At 38.8% G+C, this 15119-nt stretch overlaps 1 protein-coding gene across 1 annotated transcript in view; it reads left to right on the top strand.

Annotated features, from left to right (window-relative positions):
* Positions 1-4895: 4895 nt before the first annotated feature.
* The window catches only part of CEP97 (centrosomal protein 97), a 30638-nt gene continuing 20414 nt past the window's right edge, over positions 4896-15119 (top strand). The window contains exons 1-5 of the mRNA XM_036744845.1: positions 4896-4981; positions 10703-10845; positions 11478-11636; positions 12951-13052; positions 14925-15038. Coding sequence (XP_036600740.1) covers positions 4936-4981; positions 10703-10845; positions 11478-11636; positions 12951-13052; positions 14925-15038 — 564 coding nt within the window. The 5' untranslated portion in view covers positions 4896-4935. The remainder of the gene's footprint in view (positions 4982-10702; positions 10846-11477; positions 11637-12950; positions 13053-14924; positions 15039-15119) is intronic.

The following is a 15119-nucleotide window of genomic DNA, read 5'->3' as shown; positions in this document are numbered from 1 at the left end:
ACAGAAATTGTCCAGGTTCTTAACCTATTCATCTTTTTCCCCCGACAATACAATTCTAACAAATTTTAGACCACAGAAATGTAGCAATGCCCTAAACATTATTATGTATGTAAAATTTGAAACTACCCATTATCAGTTTAGGTAAATGCATTTGTAAATCACTTTGCACAGAGAATCATTCATCTCATCATTAATATGTTGAAGTTATAACTTTAAACCATCATAACAGACAGGATTTTAAATACAAATCTGCTCTCATTGTAAATATCAGTATTATTAACTATCACTTGTTATAACCAAATATAACAGTTTCAAATTATCAAATTTTCATAACATCCCTTATAAAACCCAATTCACATATATCAAAATCAGATTAAATTTGCTTCTCAAATTTCATAATCTAAGAGAATTTTAGAAATACAATGCACTCTTAGAAATATGGAAATAATAAACTTCAGATGACATCAACTGCATTTCCAGATTATCACATATAGAAATTATTCAATTTATCACCCTTGGTATTCAAAAATCACCTCAAAAGTTAACAATTACATTTTAAAAAAATAATGTTGTTTCTAACATATGCCAGTCATGATGTTAAGCATTTTGAAATCATTATATCATTTTCATCCCATAACAATAACCATGATTATTTTCCCTTTACAAATAAGGAAACAGGTCAAACAGATAAAATACAGTTTTGCAACTGGAACAGAGAATTGTCAAGTTTACCAAGAGCAGAGGCTTTTCTTTTCTCCTCACAGTTGCAGAGCCTGGTTGTGGACTCGAGGGTGGTTGAGTCAGGGATTTGGGAAAGGGGAGAGAGAGGGACTAAGGACCGGGGAGTGCTGGGAGGAGTCCAGCACCTGAATTAAAGGTCCGAGGAGTCATTGAGGAGGAGGATTTGGTGGATAAAGAGGAGGTCCCTAAGGAAACTTTGAGCCTCCTAATAGGGGTTGCTAGGCTTTGGGGAACTTGGAGCAAAGCTCCAGTTTTCAGTGGTGTGGGAGCAAGGACTTGGGGATTTGAGAGGAGAGGTTCCTTCGCTTGCCTAAAGCTATGGGCTTTAGAGTGACCAGGGGTCCAGGGTTGTTGCCAGCGGAGTCCCCAATATTGTTGCTATGCCTCTCCACTTTTTCTTTTCCCAGGTGGGGGAGGGTAATTCAAATTCCCTACCATTACTCTCTTCCCTTATCTGATCTGGGATGAGAGCAGTTTGTTTTAGCTGCTCTAACTTTTATTGCAGCCCTGGCTCAGTCAGGGACAGGACAACAGGGTGAAAGATCTTAGTTATTCTTTTACTCAAGTAAATTTCACTTTTGTGTTCACTCCTTAAAAACTTTTTTTGAAAGTGAGACCTTTGAATTTGGCAGTCAAAGGTGAGTAGGACTCTGGAAAAGATCCAGTGGCGCCTAGACCCTTCTCTCCCATACTGGGAAACTCAAAGTGTCTTTTTTCAGATCTATGCATTTTCCCAATTTGCCTTAGTGCCAAATGGTATAATAAATTCTGACTTATCTTAAATATCAAATTAGGAGTAACACATTTCACTTAAATCTAAGGGAAAAGATTCCCTCTTAACTCCAGGGAGGGAGTGGGGAATGATAAGTGATCAGGATTGGGAGGAGGTGTTTTAGTACAAGTGAGCTCCTGGAATGATCTACAGTCTCAGGAGTTCTCTCCCAAATTCCAACTAAACAGTTTCCAAACTTTTTAATGATCAATCCCAGAATCTGCTAAAATGTTTTTAGCTCTGTTTCCACTGTAATTCCAGGTTGGCCAGACCAGAAATTACAAAGAAAAGAGTCTTTGTTTCCCTAGCTGCAACCTTTGAAATCTCTGGTTGCCTGCATTTCAAATTTTACAAAGTAATAGACTCATTTCACACCACACACACGCACACACACACACACACACACACACACACACACACTGACAGACAAATTGACAATTAACAGGACAAATACAAACTGAGTTCACAATTTAACGACAGAGAGGGAATTAGAGGCTTGTTGGAAATCCTCATCATGAATTGGCTATTATTGTTCCAAGAAAAGGGGTTTTTTGGGGAATTTGCAAAGATTTAAGATCTGATGGGGATTGATCCTGCAGTTTTTACTTGGAGCACCTCTATGGTCTTTGGGGGAAGCCTTGGCATCCCTAATTTTTCTGACTTTCCATAACCTATGTCCAGAGTGTAGCTGTCTTCCTCAAGAACAAAGCCTTTAAAGGAAGGGGGGAAAAGGGGAGAGAAAGGAGGCAATGGCAGCAGTGGTACAAAGTTATCCTCCTCAGGGCTAGGTAAGGGAAAGCCGAGGAGTAAGGACAAAGTACGTTTATCCTCCCCTGAATCAGAGCCTTTAGGGGAAAGGAGGGAGGAAGGAGGCAAGGAATACAGAGGAAAGAACAGAGGAACAGCTAGGGCCAGAGTCCTTGGAAAAGATGGGAGAGTGAGGTGGAGGGAACTAGCCAATACTGAGGGAGATGCTGAAGCAGCTTTGTGAGCCTTAAGGGAAGAGGCTTCTGCCTTTTGTTCTCACTCAGCCATCTCAGCAAACCCAAGGTGAAAACATTCCCAACTAATTTTCAAAGATCGATCTGCAAAGGGGACCTAATTAATTCAAAGCAATTTAACGCGAATTGGTCCCCAGCCTCAAAAGCTAGCTTTAAAGGGAAATTTCGGACTTCAACCAACTAGTGGGAGTCCTTTTGGAAGCTGGGAATAGGGACAATTTACCCCAACCTTGTCAAGGCCAAGATTCCAGGAAAAAATGAATCCTGAAGTGCCTGAAGCATTGGCGAGGTTGGGTTGCAGTTCTTTGTCCCGGTTCCATCAGTTCCATCCGCAGTCCACGGCACCATAACTGTGGACCTGCGTAGCCAGAATGGACTTTGTTTTCTTTGAATGACTCAGCTTGCCTCGTTGAGCTTCCCTGGACGCTTGCTCTTCCGGGGCAGGACCAGAGCTTCCTGTGTGATGAGTCGTGGGGCTGGCTGAGGGGAGGTGTGTTAACGTGGTCTACGCTAAGGGGAGGGGCCAAGTCAAGAACCAATCGGCCCTGGTCGTTCAGGCGGCGCTTGATGATGTCAAAAACTCTATAAGAGGGGAGAGGACAGCTTGAAGATCCTCCTTTTTTCCTTTTCCGGTTGGAGCCAGAGACACCTACAGCCGAAGCTGAGCTGCCAGTAGCAGAGCTGACTAGAGGCTAGTGGGTAATCTTCTTACTGTAGAGGGGAAGCATGTATACGATTTTGCCTTATACCATCTCGCTTCTCTGTGGCCTTTTGGTTACCCTTTTAAGGCGGACTTATTGGGCCTGGAAGCTTTTGATGAAAATATCAAAATGGGGACGCTGGTTTGTGGGCTTGTTATTGTGGAGTGTAAATACATGCTTTAGTTCTCCTGCCTTCTGCCTAGAGAATTCCTTATATCCTGCGGTTCCGGACCTTTTAGGCACATATGAGATTCTCTTTGAAATAATAAATTCTGCCTTCCTAATATAACCTGAAAGTTTGGTTAAAGTAGGCAAACAAACTAGGTGATATGTAAATTCATATTATTTATTCCCTTAAAGCTAGCGGATACATACATGTAAGGAGCCAGACAAAAGCTGACTGCCTGAACAAAGAAATCAGAAGGTTTAAATAGATTTTTTAGTCCCAACGCAGCATGCCTGCATTACTTCACTTTTATGATCCCCATGTATGTTTAACCATGATACAAGAAAAGGACTTTCCTCAATGGAATAGGTTGTAAATACAATAAGACAAGAGAGTTGACAAAGTATCAGTTGAAATTACAACCCAGGATCTCCGTGTTTACTCAGAGAACAAAGAAGCTGTTAGGTCCAGGCTCTTCTTCTGGTTCTTATTGGGGTTACTAAATTAATATTAAATGATCATCAGTCCAAATAGAAGAACAATTTCCTGTGGATGAAGTTTCCCAGCTGGATGTAGTTGGCTTGGAGTCATGGATACTTCACTGGCAGTTGAGCTGTGGCCACTGATAACACAAGCATCAGGTTCATTTCTTTTCCCTTGGGTTCTCTTATTATTGTGTGGTGATTAAAAGGGGCTTGGAAATGTGTCATCCAGATATACAGAACCTCATCTAGCTTTTTTTTTGTATTGTTCCCCCAAATGGGTATGACTTCATAGGAGGAAACAAGAAACTAGAACATGCAAAAAAAAGTCTTTAAGGGCTCAGTGCAGAGGTTAGGTACATCAGCTTCTGCCCTTGGCTAAGTCATACTCTCTCTCCTTATGCTCCTTGAAGTCTTCTCCCTCCCCATACTTCAAAATTGTGTGGTCTCTAAAGCTCCTGTTCACTACCTCACTTCCACTCTTACATACCCTTCCTCAGGACCAACTGACTCATATTCTCTCTCCCTTTTATTCATATTACTAAATCATTGCCCTAACTTCACACACCTACCATGACTATTCAGTTATCACCTTCAAGAAGATATCTCCTAAGTATGTCTAGAGAATTACAGACAACCATTAAAAGGGGTGCGATCTTCATGTTGGATGATGTTCCGTTGTTTCGCTCCCTTTCTGGGATAACCAAAGGTCTAGCACATTGTAATGATTGAAAAGGCTTTCAATATGAGGTACGTAGTACGGGATGTAGGGAGGAAGTAGCAGGTATAGGAAGCAATGTGCCAATTGTCTAAACTACACACAAGTTTTCTCTAAGTCATTTCCAGCTGTAAAACTGGACTCCAATATTACTTTAATTTATTAAACCCTCTCTACCAATCAGAACGCAATGGGCTCTCCCTTCCCACTAGCCCTGGGGAGGGGGTTGGGAGCGGGGTGTTGAGGGATGGGCGCTGTGCATCTTGGGAATAGTAGTTTTGCGCTAGCCCAACTAGACTACATACCCCACAGAGCTTCGGGAAGTCGGTTGCCTGGTATTAGCAAGCGGGAAGTATGGCGACGGCGGCGCGAAGCGACGCGGCTTTACCACCAGGAGAAGGTAAAAGTGTCTTGTTCCTTTAGTTTAAAGATCCTTTCGCCAATCCCGCTTCCAGTAATCCCCTCTCCACAGAAGGGTCCAGGCGGCTCCCCATTTTGTCGCTGCGTTTCAGTTCGTCTCTTCTCTAGCTGCAGTTAGGCTTGGCGGCTGGGGCGGCGGGGTGTGCTGCCTTCTGGGAGTTGTAGTCTTCTCGCGCTCTGTAGCTCCCTCGGTGACAAGGCGAGGGCCAGAGGGGCTGGACTACAGCTCCCAGGGGGCTTCGTCCTGCCCCGCGCTGGTCCCGCTGCTTGTTTGGGGTCGGGGAAGAGTCCTCTCTGCCTAAGGACTCGGGTGGCCTGGGCAGAGGGAAGAGCCAAATTTGCAGGAGCATCTTCCACGTACACTCACTCCCTTCGCTCTGCCCCAAGTCTCTTGTTCATCATCTAACCGTAGTAGGGCGCTGATGACTTTGACGAAGCGGGGGCCGGGCGGGCTGGGGTGGGAGCATCCCTCATGGACCCACCTGGTCCTCAGGTGCAGGGGGCTGGGGCTTGGCCTTGGCTGCACGCTGGCGGGATGGGGTCCTTCTTAATCAGAGCATCCCCACCTTTGCCCAGGCAGGCAGAGGGCCAGTCACCTTTGTTTTGGCTGGGACTGCAGAGGTTGAGATTATATACCCAGCTTCTTCTGCTTGGATCAGGGCAGAAGGTAGAGGCACCAGCATCAAAGGTTGTCCGTAGAGGGTTTTTGATCCAATGGACTTATTCCACAGCATCATGGAGGCTCTTGTGATGAAAGAGCACCATACAGTTCACCCACTTCCCCACCCCCCAATTAATCATAACCTGAGAGGTGGCCATGACCAAAAAATTCATCACCATGTGGCCAGTAGGTATGATTAGAAGAATTTCTCTCTGAAGACCTCCTTCTTCCCCTCCTCCTGCTATCCCTAAAAACAAGTAAAACCGTCTTTGAGGTCCAACAGCTTGGCTTCTCCCCAGGTGCCCCCCCCCCTCCCAGTTTTTTTTCCATTTCCTCACAGATCCCAGTGTTAGAATAGGCTATAAACCTCACGTGTCTTCTTTGGCTGTGGCATAATGAGTCTTTTCATAATTGTCTAATTTATTTGTGATTTTGACAAGCATGCTGTGTTTGTTTACCAACATCCTTGTGGAGAAGGCGAATCTTCATTTTCTTTCCTCCCACCCCCCCAACATAAATACACCCTTTAGGGAACTTGTTGCCTCCTTTAGAATATGTTTATAGCAGATTTTGGAATACATGCTGTGACAGACGTAAAGATAGAACTCTAGAATGCCACAGTTTGTGTGAATTTGAAACTATAGTTTTGGCCTTTTCCAACTTTTGTCAATTGCTTATGCCTAGAAAAACAGCCAGGCAAAATATAGAAGAAAACCTAATTGAGGCGTTTCATTCCATAATTTCATCCATACCCCTAGAGTTGGCAGAACATATGTTCACATACTTCTAACTCCCACTGCCCTTACTTTAAATATTCCAAGAGGAATAATAGAAGCTCCTTCCTTTAAACTTGAATACTGTCAGGAAGTTGGAGAGTGGAAAAATGTTCCATAGAGGAGGAAGGGAAGGAAAAGGGAGAACTTTATACTTGGAGTTAAAATCAGCAACAGATTTAAGGCTCTTTTTGAAGGAGAGGAAGGTATTCTGTGAGGGAAAAGTGGATCTTTGTCCTCCAGCACAGGCTAAAGTATAGCCACAGAAGTGATCAGGGGAGAAATCATCTAGTAAAAAGTCAGAGGAAGGAGAGAAAAATAGTGGTGGTAAGCGATAAGGAGTTCTAAGTTAGCTATTTGTCGACCTGATAATAACAGTGGAGAGGTTTGTTGTCTTTCTGAGACAAGTGTCCAAAACATAGCAGAGAACCTTCCAAATCTTGTCAAAATGGATGACCACTATGCCTTTGTTGTGATTCTGTAGTGATTATGCTGTTTGGCTACAAATAACACGATGAGAAGGAACCTAGACAATATTATTAAAGGTTACAAAACCACATGCTAAACATGGGCATGTTTTCCTCATTATTCCCCATCAAAAGCAACATATACAGAAAAGAAAAATTGATCTGGAAAGTTAGCAGCTAAGTAAGAAGGTGGTATCTGAGAATGGGATTTGGATTTTTGGATCGTGACTTAAAATAAAGGGATGACTGACTACTGGTCAGGGATAGAACGTTCCTGACAAAGGGTGGTAACAATTTATCAGGTGTCATACAAATCTAATCCAAAGGGCTTTAAATTAAAAACAACTGGAGAAATAGTATGTCCTTACCAGAGAGAAGCTACAGAGAAGGAGAATCAAAAGCAGTTGACATGCCTAGAAGTTCACAGTGGACAAAAATCCAAAGAAAAGGCCAGTAGTAAGATCTATAGCTGCAAATGACAGGGGTGTGTTAGAGCTAGCTGGAACTGGCTTTCAAGACAGTTGTTAAATTTTCGGTGTGAGCATTTAGGAATAAATCAGTTCTTAGTTTATAGTTTTATTGATTACCTAGACTTAAGGACACAAGGAAATGTTAATTATCCAGGTTAAACTGAGAAGCTTGTTGGGGTACATTTTCTTTTCCAGAGAGACAGTTGTTAAACATTTACCAGCACACTTCTGACAATGCCCACAGTTTAGGCAGCAAGTGGGAGGAAATAGAAATCTGCAGGGAGGCAACTTTGGTTCATGTTGTGGATGGGGAAACTGAAGCTTTAAAGAGTTATGAGAGAATCTTAGAAGTAGTTTATCTTTACTTAACAATTTTGAGCAGATGTTCTTCCTCCCCTGGGCCTCTTTGTTCTTATCTATAAAATGAGGGGCTGGAACTCCCTTCTTTTAGTAGAGGGTAGAAGGCCACATCTTCAGAATTCTGCAGGTCATCAGATGTAGTCACTGTTTGTTGTTTAACTGTTATTCTTTGTCACATGAGAGATTTCAATTGGTGGGGGAGATAGTGTATTGAGCAATGACTAATGAAAAAATTAAAGGCAGCAGCAAAAACTTAAAAGATAAGCTTGCTGAACTAAATGATCTCCAAGTTTCCTTTGACTCCTAATTGCTCTATAATAAATCATTAAGTATTTATTATGTATCTACATTGTGCCTAGCACTGATTATTCTCTTACCTCTTAATTCCATGGACGCTCAGAGCCATTCCTAATAAATTTATTATGACATTTTAAAGGTGGCTTAGCTCACAAGTCCTCTCTTATCAAGTAGATTATATGGCAACTAATACAGCCATTTTAGGGATAAAAAGGGCAGAAGTACTGAAAAGTAATTACTGATACTTCATTTTTGCTTCCATTTAACCTTGGTGATTTTTTAAAAGTTCCTACTTCAAAACCACAAAATTATGTTTGGAAGTTATGTGGAGTTGGTTGCTAAAATACTGCATTTTAGAAGCTTGGACCAAAAATATCCATGTCAGATAGTAGCGTGTGCTAATTCCTAAGGAGTACTGAGTAATTGAAAAAAAACATTGTTCTTTGTAAGATTACCTGAATTCTTAGAATCAGAGTTGCTTGGTACCTTAGAAGTAATTTGCACAATCCTTCCCTGAAGCATGAATCCCTGCTGTAGCATCTAGCCCCCACTTGAGGAGTGGATTCTCCAGTAAGGGAGTACTGTTCAGTAGTTTTTCAGTCGTGTCCGATTTTTCATGACTCCATTTGAGATTTTCTTGACAGAGATACTGGATTGGCTTGTCATTTCCTTCTTCAGCTCATTTTACAGATGAGGAAACTGGGGCAGAGTTAAGTGATTTACCCAGGGTCACACAGCTAGTAGTGTTCTGAGGCTGGATTTAAACTCTGCAAGTTGTCTTCCAGACTCCAGGCCCAGTGCTCTATACGCAGTGCCACCCAGCTGCTGTACTATCTTATAAGACCATTTATTCCTTTTATTTATTTTTAAAATTCTGAACTTAAGCATGCAAAATTAGCATTTCCACATACAAAATATCACAGAAGAGGATTGTACTAATGGATAATAAGTTTAATAACTGAAAATTTCTCATTTTATATAGCTTGTTTTTCCTTTTAAGGGTATAGTAAATTCAACACATAACTTTCAAATCTATCTTATTTGTGTTTCCTTTTGGCCTTCTGCTTATTTAAAAAAAATTCATTGACCTACTTTTCTTTTTCTTTCTTTTTTTTTTTTTTGAGCAACCTTATCTCTTCTACTTTTTCCCTCCCCATTAAAAAGTGGAGGGAAAACCATCCTTATAACAAATAGATACAATGGAGCAGAATATCCCCACGTTGACTATGTCTGAAAAAGCACATTTCATTTTGTACCTTGAGTTCATCCATCTCTCTACCAAGAGGTGGAAATCAGGTATAATCTTTGGTCCTCTGGAATCATGCATTTTGAATTAAAGTTCTTAAGTCTTTCAAATTTGTGCTTCTTTCCACTGTTGTCATTATTTCATAAATTGTGCTCCCTTAACTCAGTATCAGATCATTCAGGTCACCCCAGGTTTGTTTGAATGTCTTCCTTTTATCATTTCTTACAGCCCAGTAATATTTTGTTACATTTATATACCATAATTTTTTTGGCCATTCTCACTGTAGATTCCAATTCTTTGCCCCCTCCCCCCTTTATTTTTAACAAAAATAGTTGCTATAAATATTTTTGTTCCTATGGGTTCTATTCCTCCTTTTTCAGTCTCTTTGGATGATCTCTTTGCCTTGAGTAGTATCACAAGATCAAAGAATATACACAGTTTAGTGACCTCTTAGGTATAGTTCCAAATTGCTTTCCAGGAAGGCTGGACTGATTCATAGCTCTGTAGTGTATTAGTAGCCATGTTTTCCCTTAGCTCCTCCAACAATTGTCATCTTCCTTTTTTCTCCTCTTTGCCAATCTGATGAATGTGAGGCGGAACTTCAGAGTTGTTTTAATATGCATCTGTCTAATTATTAGTGCTTTGTAGCATATTTTTCATATGGTTATTGAAAGATTGGATTTCTTCCATTTGAGAACTGACTTTTCATATCCTTTTATCATTTATTTACTGATGAATGGCTCTAAAGGCCATTCATTCTATGGTTTGAAAGTACTATTAATTGTTAGGAAGGGTGATCCTTTTTGGATCTGGAGTTTATGGCCATGTTTAGAGAGAGCCGCTGGTTTCCCCATGTTTCTTTAATTCATTAAGCTGAAACTTGCCCACTCTTAATTACATCCTCTTGGTCCTAATTCTTGATCCAAGCTGAATAAGTCTTCTACTTGACAGCCCTTCAGATGTTTGAAGATTATTTTACTCTTCAGTTTTCCCCTTTCCAGGCTCAATATCCCTAGTTTCTTCAGCTGCTCCTTTATGATATGTATTTGACTCCCTTAGTTTACCTCTGTTTATTTTAAAATAAGGTTTGCTGAGCTGCACACAATATTTTTAATGTGGTTTGACTAATCCAGTTTATGTTGGAGGGATTTCTTCCCTTGTTCTGGATGTTGTACTTCTAATAATAGAACTGAAGATTGTAATGGGCTGTGACTCATCACACTTTGGGCCCACATTGCATTCTTAGTCTCCTGAAACTTCTGTCTTTTCACATAAGCCTAAGTGTAAAACTTCACAATTATCTCAATGCAGTTTCATATTAAATATCCAATATTAGTTTTGTTCTCAGTCTAGTTCAAAAACTAATCTCTCTATGCAAAATTATCCGGCTGACTTTATTTTCTAACAGTTTTCCCTTATTTTTCAAGGTGCAGTGGTTGATTGGTCAGGCCAAGGATTACAGAAATTGGGTCCGAATTTGTCCTGTGATGCTGATACACATACTTTGATTCTTGATAAAAATCAGATTATTAAACTGGAAAATCTTGAGAAGTGCCGAAGACTAATACAGGTCAGTATTATGTGATACTTGAGAAAATGGTTGATTTAGGAACTTATTGCTGTGGAAAACTACAGACATTAAAAAAGCAAGATCAGCTTGTTTTTATGATGAAAACATCCATGCCAACTTTATACCAGTCTGGAAATAATTATTAAAGTGATTCAAATTTCTATTAAAGTGAAAGTAATTATATTGATAATATATTACATTGATATGATATAATATTAAATAAATTGAATATTAATATAACAAAATAATTATATTGACAATATATTGATATTATACTATATTCCCAAGGTACTCCCATTCTCAATATATGGTTAAAAACTTGCTCTTTTATGATGAAAATTTTCTTGGCCTGTGTAACAAATTGTTCCATTTTGTTCTGCATCTTGTTTACGATTCTCCATTTTTTATTTTGTTTTGCTTGGAAATGAAGAAACACAATGTATACTATATAATGTTTAGAAAATACTGAAAAGGTCTTTAAAACATGTGAACAGAAAGAACTAAACAAATGTAAGATTTGAATTGTGCGTAACGGTCAAAAGGAGATTTTTTTTTCTTTTTGTTTTAAAGTCAGCCTGAAGTTTGTACGTATCGTTGCTGAGAATAATTTGTTTTTCCTGGTCATTACACAGTTGTCAGTTGCCAATAATCGACTGGTTCGGATGATGGGTGTGGCCAAACTGACCCAGCTCCGAGTGCTGAACCTGCCTCATAATAGTATTGGCTATGTGGAGGGGCTAAAGGAGCTAGTACAATTGGAATGGCTGAATTTGGCAGGAAATAATCTGAAGGTAAACAGTTTTTAAAAAGTAGAGACTAGAAAAGTAGGAACCTTTGAAAAAATTATTTTAGATGTCATTTCAGTGGAAGCAAACAAGCTACATTTTCCTTTCTTTACTGTGTATGTCATATCCCAGGTACTCAAATACTTAGGTACTGAAAAAACACAATGAAAATACATAAAGTGATACATTAAAATCAAACCTGTCAGAGGAAGGATTTGTCTATAGTAAAACAAGACATCTTAGTGGAATGATTTGTTACCATTAAAATCAAACTTCCCAAGGATTTATAAATTAGTTTCAGATAGAGATGCCTTAAGGCTTATACAACATAGTGTGGGGCAAGCCCTGGAGAAGGAGGCCAGGGACCAGAGTTTTAGTGCTGCTTCTTTTGCCAGCCAACTAGGCTGAGTCATTTCATTTTTCTGGGACTTAGTTTTCTCATCTGTAAAGTGAGGGGGTTGACCTAAGACTCCTAGCTTTTTTTCCCCTTTTTTAATTTAATATTTTATTTTTACTCTTGATTACATGTAAATACAATTTTTAACATTTGTTATATAAAATTTTTGAGTTCCAGATTCTCTCCCTCTCTTCCCTCTTCCTCTCTCATTGAGAAGGCAAGCCATTTGATACAGGTTATACGTGTGCAGTCATACAAAACATATTTCCATGTGATGAGACTTTTAGTTCTGAGATTTTCTAAAAACCTTGTTAAATGTGCCACAATATGGGAGTCCATTGCTCAGTCTCTCTCTCTCTCTCTCTCTCTCTCTCTCTCTCTGTCTCTCTCTGTCTCTCTCTCTGTCTCTCTGTCTCTCTGTTTCTCTCTCCACCTCTCCCTGTCTCTCTCTGTTTTAACTGGACTTGTGGTTTCAGCTCATGGTGAGAATCTTCCTCTATTCAAGTAGATCAGTGTTTTCTCTGTAAATTATAGACTTAAAATATTTTTAAAAAATTTATTCCAAGCTTAACAAATACCAAATAAAGTTAGCATTTCCATATACTGCCTCTCATAGTATTAAAGAGTTGTCTGGAGTGCCAAGAAGTTAAGAGATTTGTCCAGGGTCATTGCAGCACAATGTGTCAGGGGTGGTACTTGAACCTAGGGCTTCCTGCTTCCAAGGTCAACTCCATAGCCACTGCATTGGCATGATCCCTTTGATTCTTCCCCAGAGTCCCTTTTTCCAGGTTCTATCTACCCTGCTTCCAGTAGTTATGGAAGGAGTCAGGAGAGGAGACTTCTAGTAGTTGTCAACTAAAGAAATTTTTTGTTTTATGGGATTCATGCATAAATTAATATAATTAATGTTTTTCTTATCGTAGGCTATAGACCAGATCAGTAACTGCACAGCTCTACAACACCTTGATTTGTCAGACAATAACATATCCCAAATAGGTGATATTTCTAAACTGATAGCTCTGAAGGTAAGTGTACCCTCTGACTTCATGGCTTCTTTGAGATTTGAAGGCACTATGTTGAGAATTCATGATTTGGTCAGTATAAAACCATTCTTCTTTATGAGAAGTTAAAATTAGGATTTTCATGATTCCTTGAAAAATTGTTTCTTTCCTCCCCTTTCTATGTTCCCTTCTAGTTCTCTTCACCATTCCCTGAGTATTGGAATTGTATCTGAAGCTAATGTCTAGGCCTGATCTTTTTTTTCTTTTCTAAATGCAACATTCTTAAAGAGGATATCTTATTTTTTTCTAATTACATGTGAAGACAAATTTTAACATTCATTTTTTAAAAATTTCTAGTTCTCAATTTTCTCCCTTCCTCTCACCTCCCTCCTCCCTAAGATGGTAAGTGATTTGATATACATTATACGTGTGCAATCATGTGAAATATATTTTCATATTAGTCATGTTGTGAAAGAAGAAACAAATCAAAAGAAAAAAACCCATAAAAAAAAAAGTGAAAATAGTGTGCTTAGAACTGCATTCAGACTCCATAGGTTCCTTCTCTGGATGTGAATAGCATTTTTCATCATGAGTCCTTTGGAATTGTCTTGGATCATTGTATTGCTGAGAATAGCTAAGTCATTCATAGTTGATCATTGTACAGTGTTGCCATTACTGTATACAATGTGCCCCTGGTTTTTAGACCTTATCTTACAGGATAAAAAGTTGACAATTCTTAACTAAGGATAATCTTCATCTCTTGTCTGTACATGATGGCATTTCCTTCTCTTGAGCCAATAAAGGTTATTGGCCTCTAGAATACAATATGAAACCCTTGATTTGACTGAATTTCTAGAGCAGTGATTCCCAAATCTAGTTTTGTGACACTCTCGGACCTCTGCAATTATCTTAATGTTGTGAAATTCATTTAAAAACCCAAAATTTTAAAGATAAGATTAATTTTTATTTTCTTTACTTTTTAAAGATAAACATATGCCCTGTGGGACTTTTATGGAATGGAAGGTAATTGGAAATTAAATAACAGTTGGAAATCATTGCTTTTTAGAGACTATCTCTAAGATAGTTTTTTTTTCATCTTTATTCCTTATTTGGATCATTAGCAGCTGGTGGAGTCATTCAACCTTGAAGTAAATAACATTAGCTCAATTATTCCACCTTTCTTAGTAGAAATCATCTTTATTATTATTATTTATTATTTTATTTTTTTATTTATTATTTTATTATTAATTATCATGAAAGATTTGAGGCAGTCAGATTTTTTAGATAATAGATGAAAAGAGAGTCTAATAAATAAACTAAGGATAATTAAAATAGCTTTTTTTTAAAAAAAAAAGGTTTGGTTGACACATTGTCAGAACTCCAGAAATTCAGTCTTTTTTTTCTAATTTCTGTTGACTTGAGATCAATTGATTCCCATCATCTCAACTTTAGGAATTACTTTCTGCTTCCTTCATGTATTCTATTGATCATATACTTCGAATTTTAAAAAAATGACTAAAATTGCCAAGTAATATATTTAAAGAGAAATTTTACTTTACCTATGATTTCTCTAATGCATTTGTTTTTCTGTTTTGATTTGAAATAAAGGTATATCACTAAGATGTGATTATAAATCTCATAGCATGTCACTAACTGGTTGAGTGACCCTGGGCAAGTTACTGATCCTGGGCAAGTCCTGGGCTTCAGTTTTCTCCTCTGTAAAATGATGGGGTTGGACTAACTATCTAAGGTTCTTTCTAGATCTAACATTTTATAATTCTGTGCTTTGTACAGCATTATCTCTGCATCAAATTTAGACAATATTGCAACACTGCCGAAGTAGATTTTCTTTTGCACTGCTTTAATTGGTATCTATTGTTTGGTCTTGCTTTAAAGACTCTCCTGCTACATGGAAATATCATCACCTCTCTTAGAATGGCTCCAGCTTGTCTACCTCGAAACCTTGCTATCCTTTCACTGGCAGAGAATGAAATACGAGACCTAAACGAGGTACTCATTTGATAACCATATATGTGAAGGAGAGAGCTTAAAAAAGATCCAGTAGAGAGGGTGGGGTGGGATCATAAGATT

This window comes from Trichosurus vulpecula, chromosome 2 (genome assembly GCF_011100635.1).
Source record: "Trichosurus vulpecula isolate mTriVul1 chromosome 2, mTriVul1.pri, whole genome shotgun sequence".
Taxonomy (NCBI): domain Eukaryota; kingdom Metazoa; phylum Chordata; class Mammalia; order Diprotodontia; family Phalangeridae; genus Trichosurus; species Trichosurus vulpecula.
The sequence above is the reverse complement of the archived record's forward strand: the minus strand, read 5'-3'. Positions and strand labels throughout refer to the sequence as shown.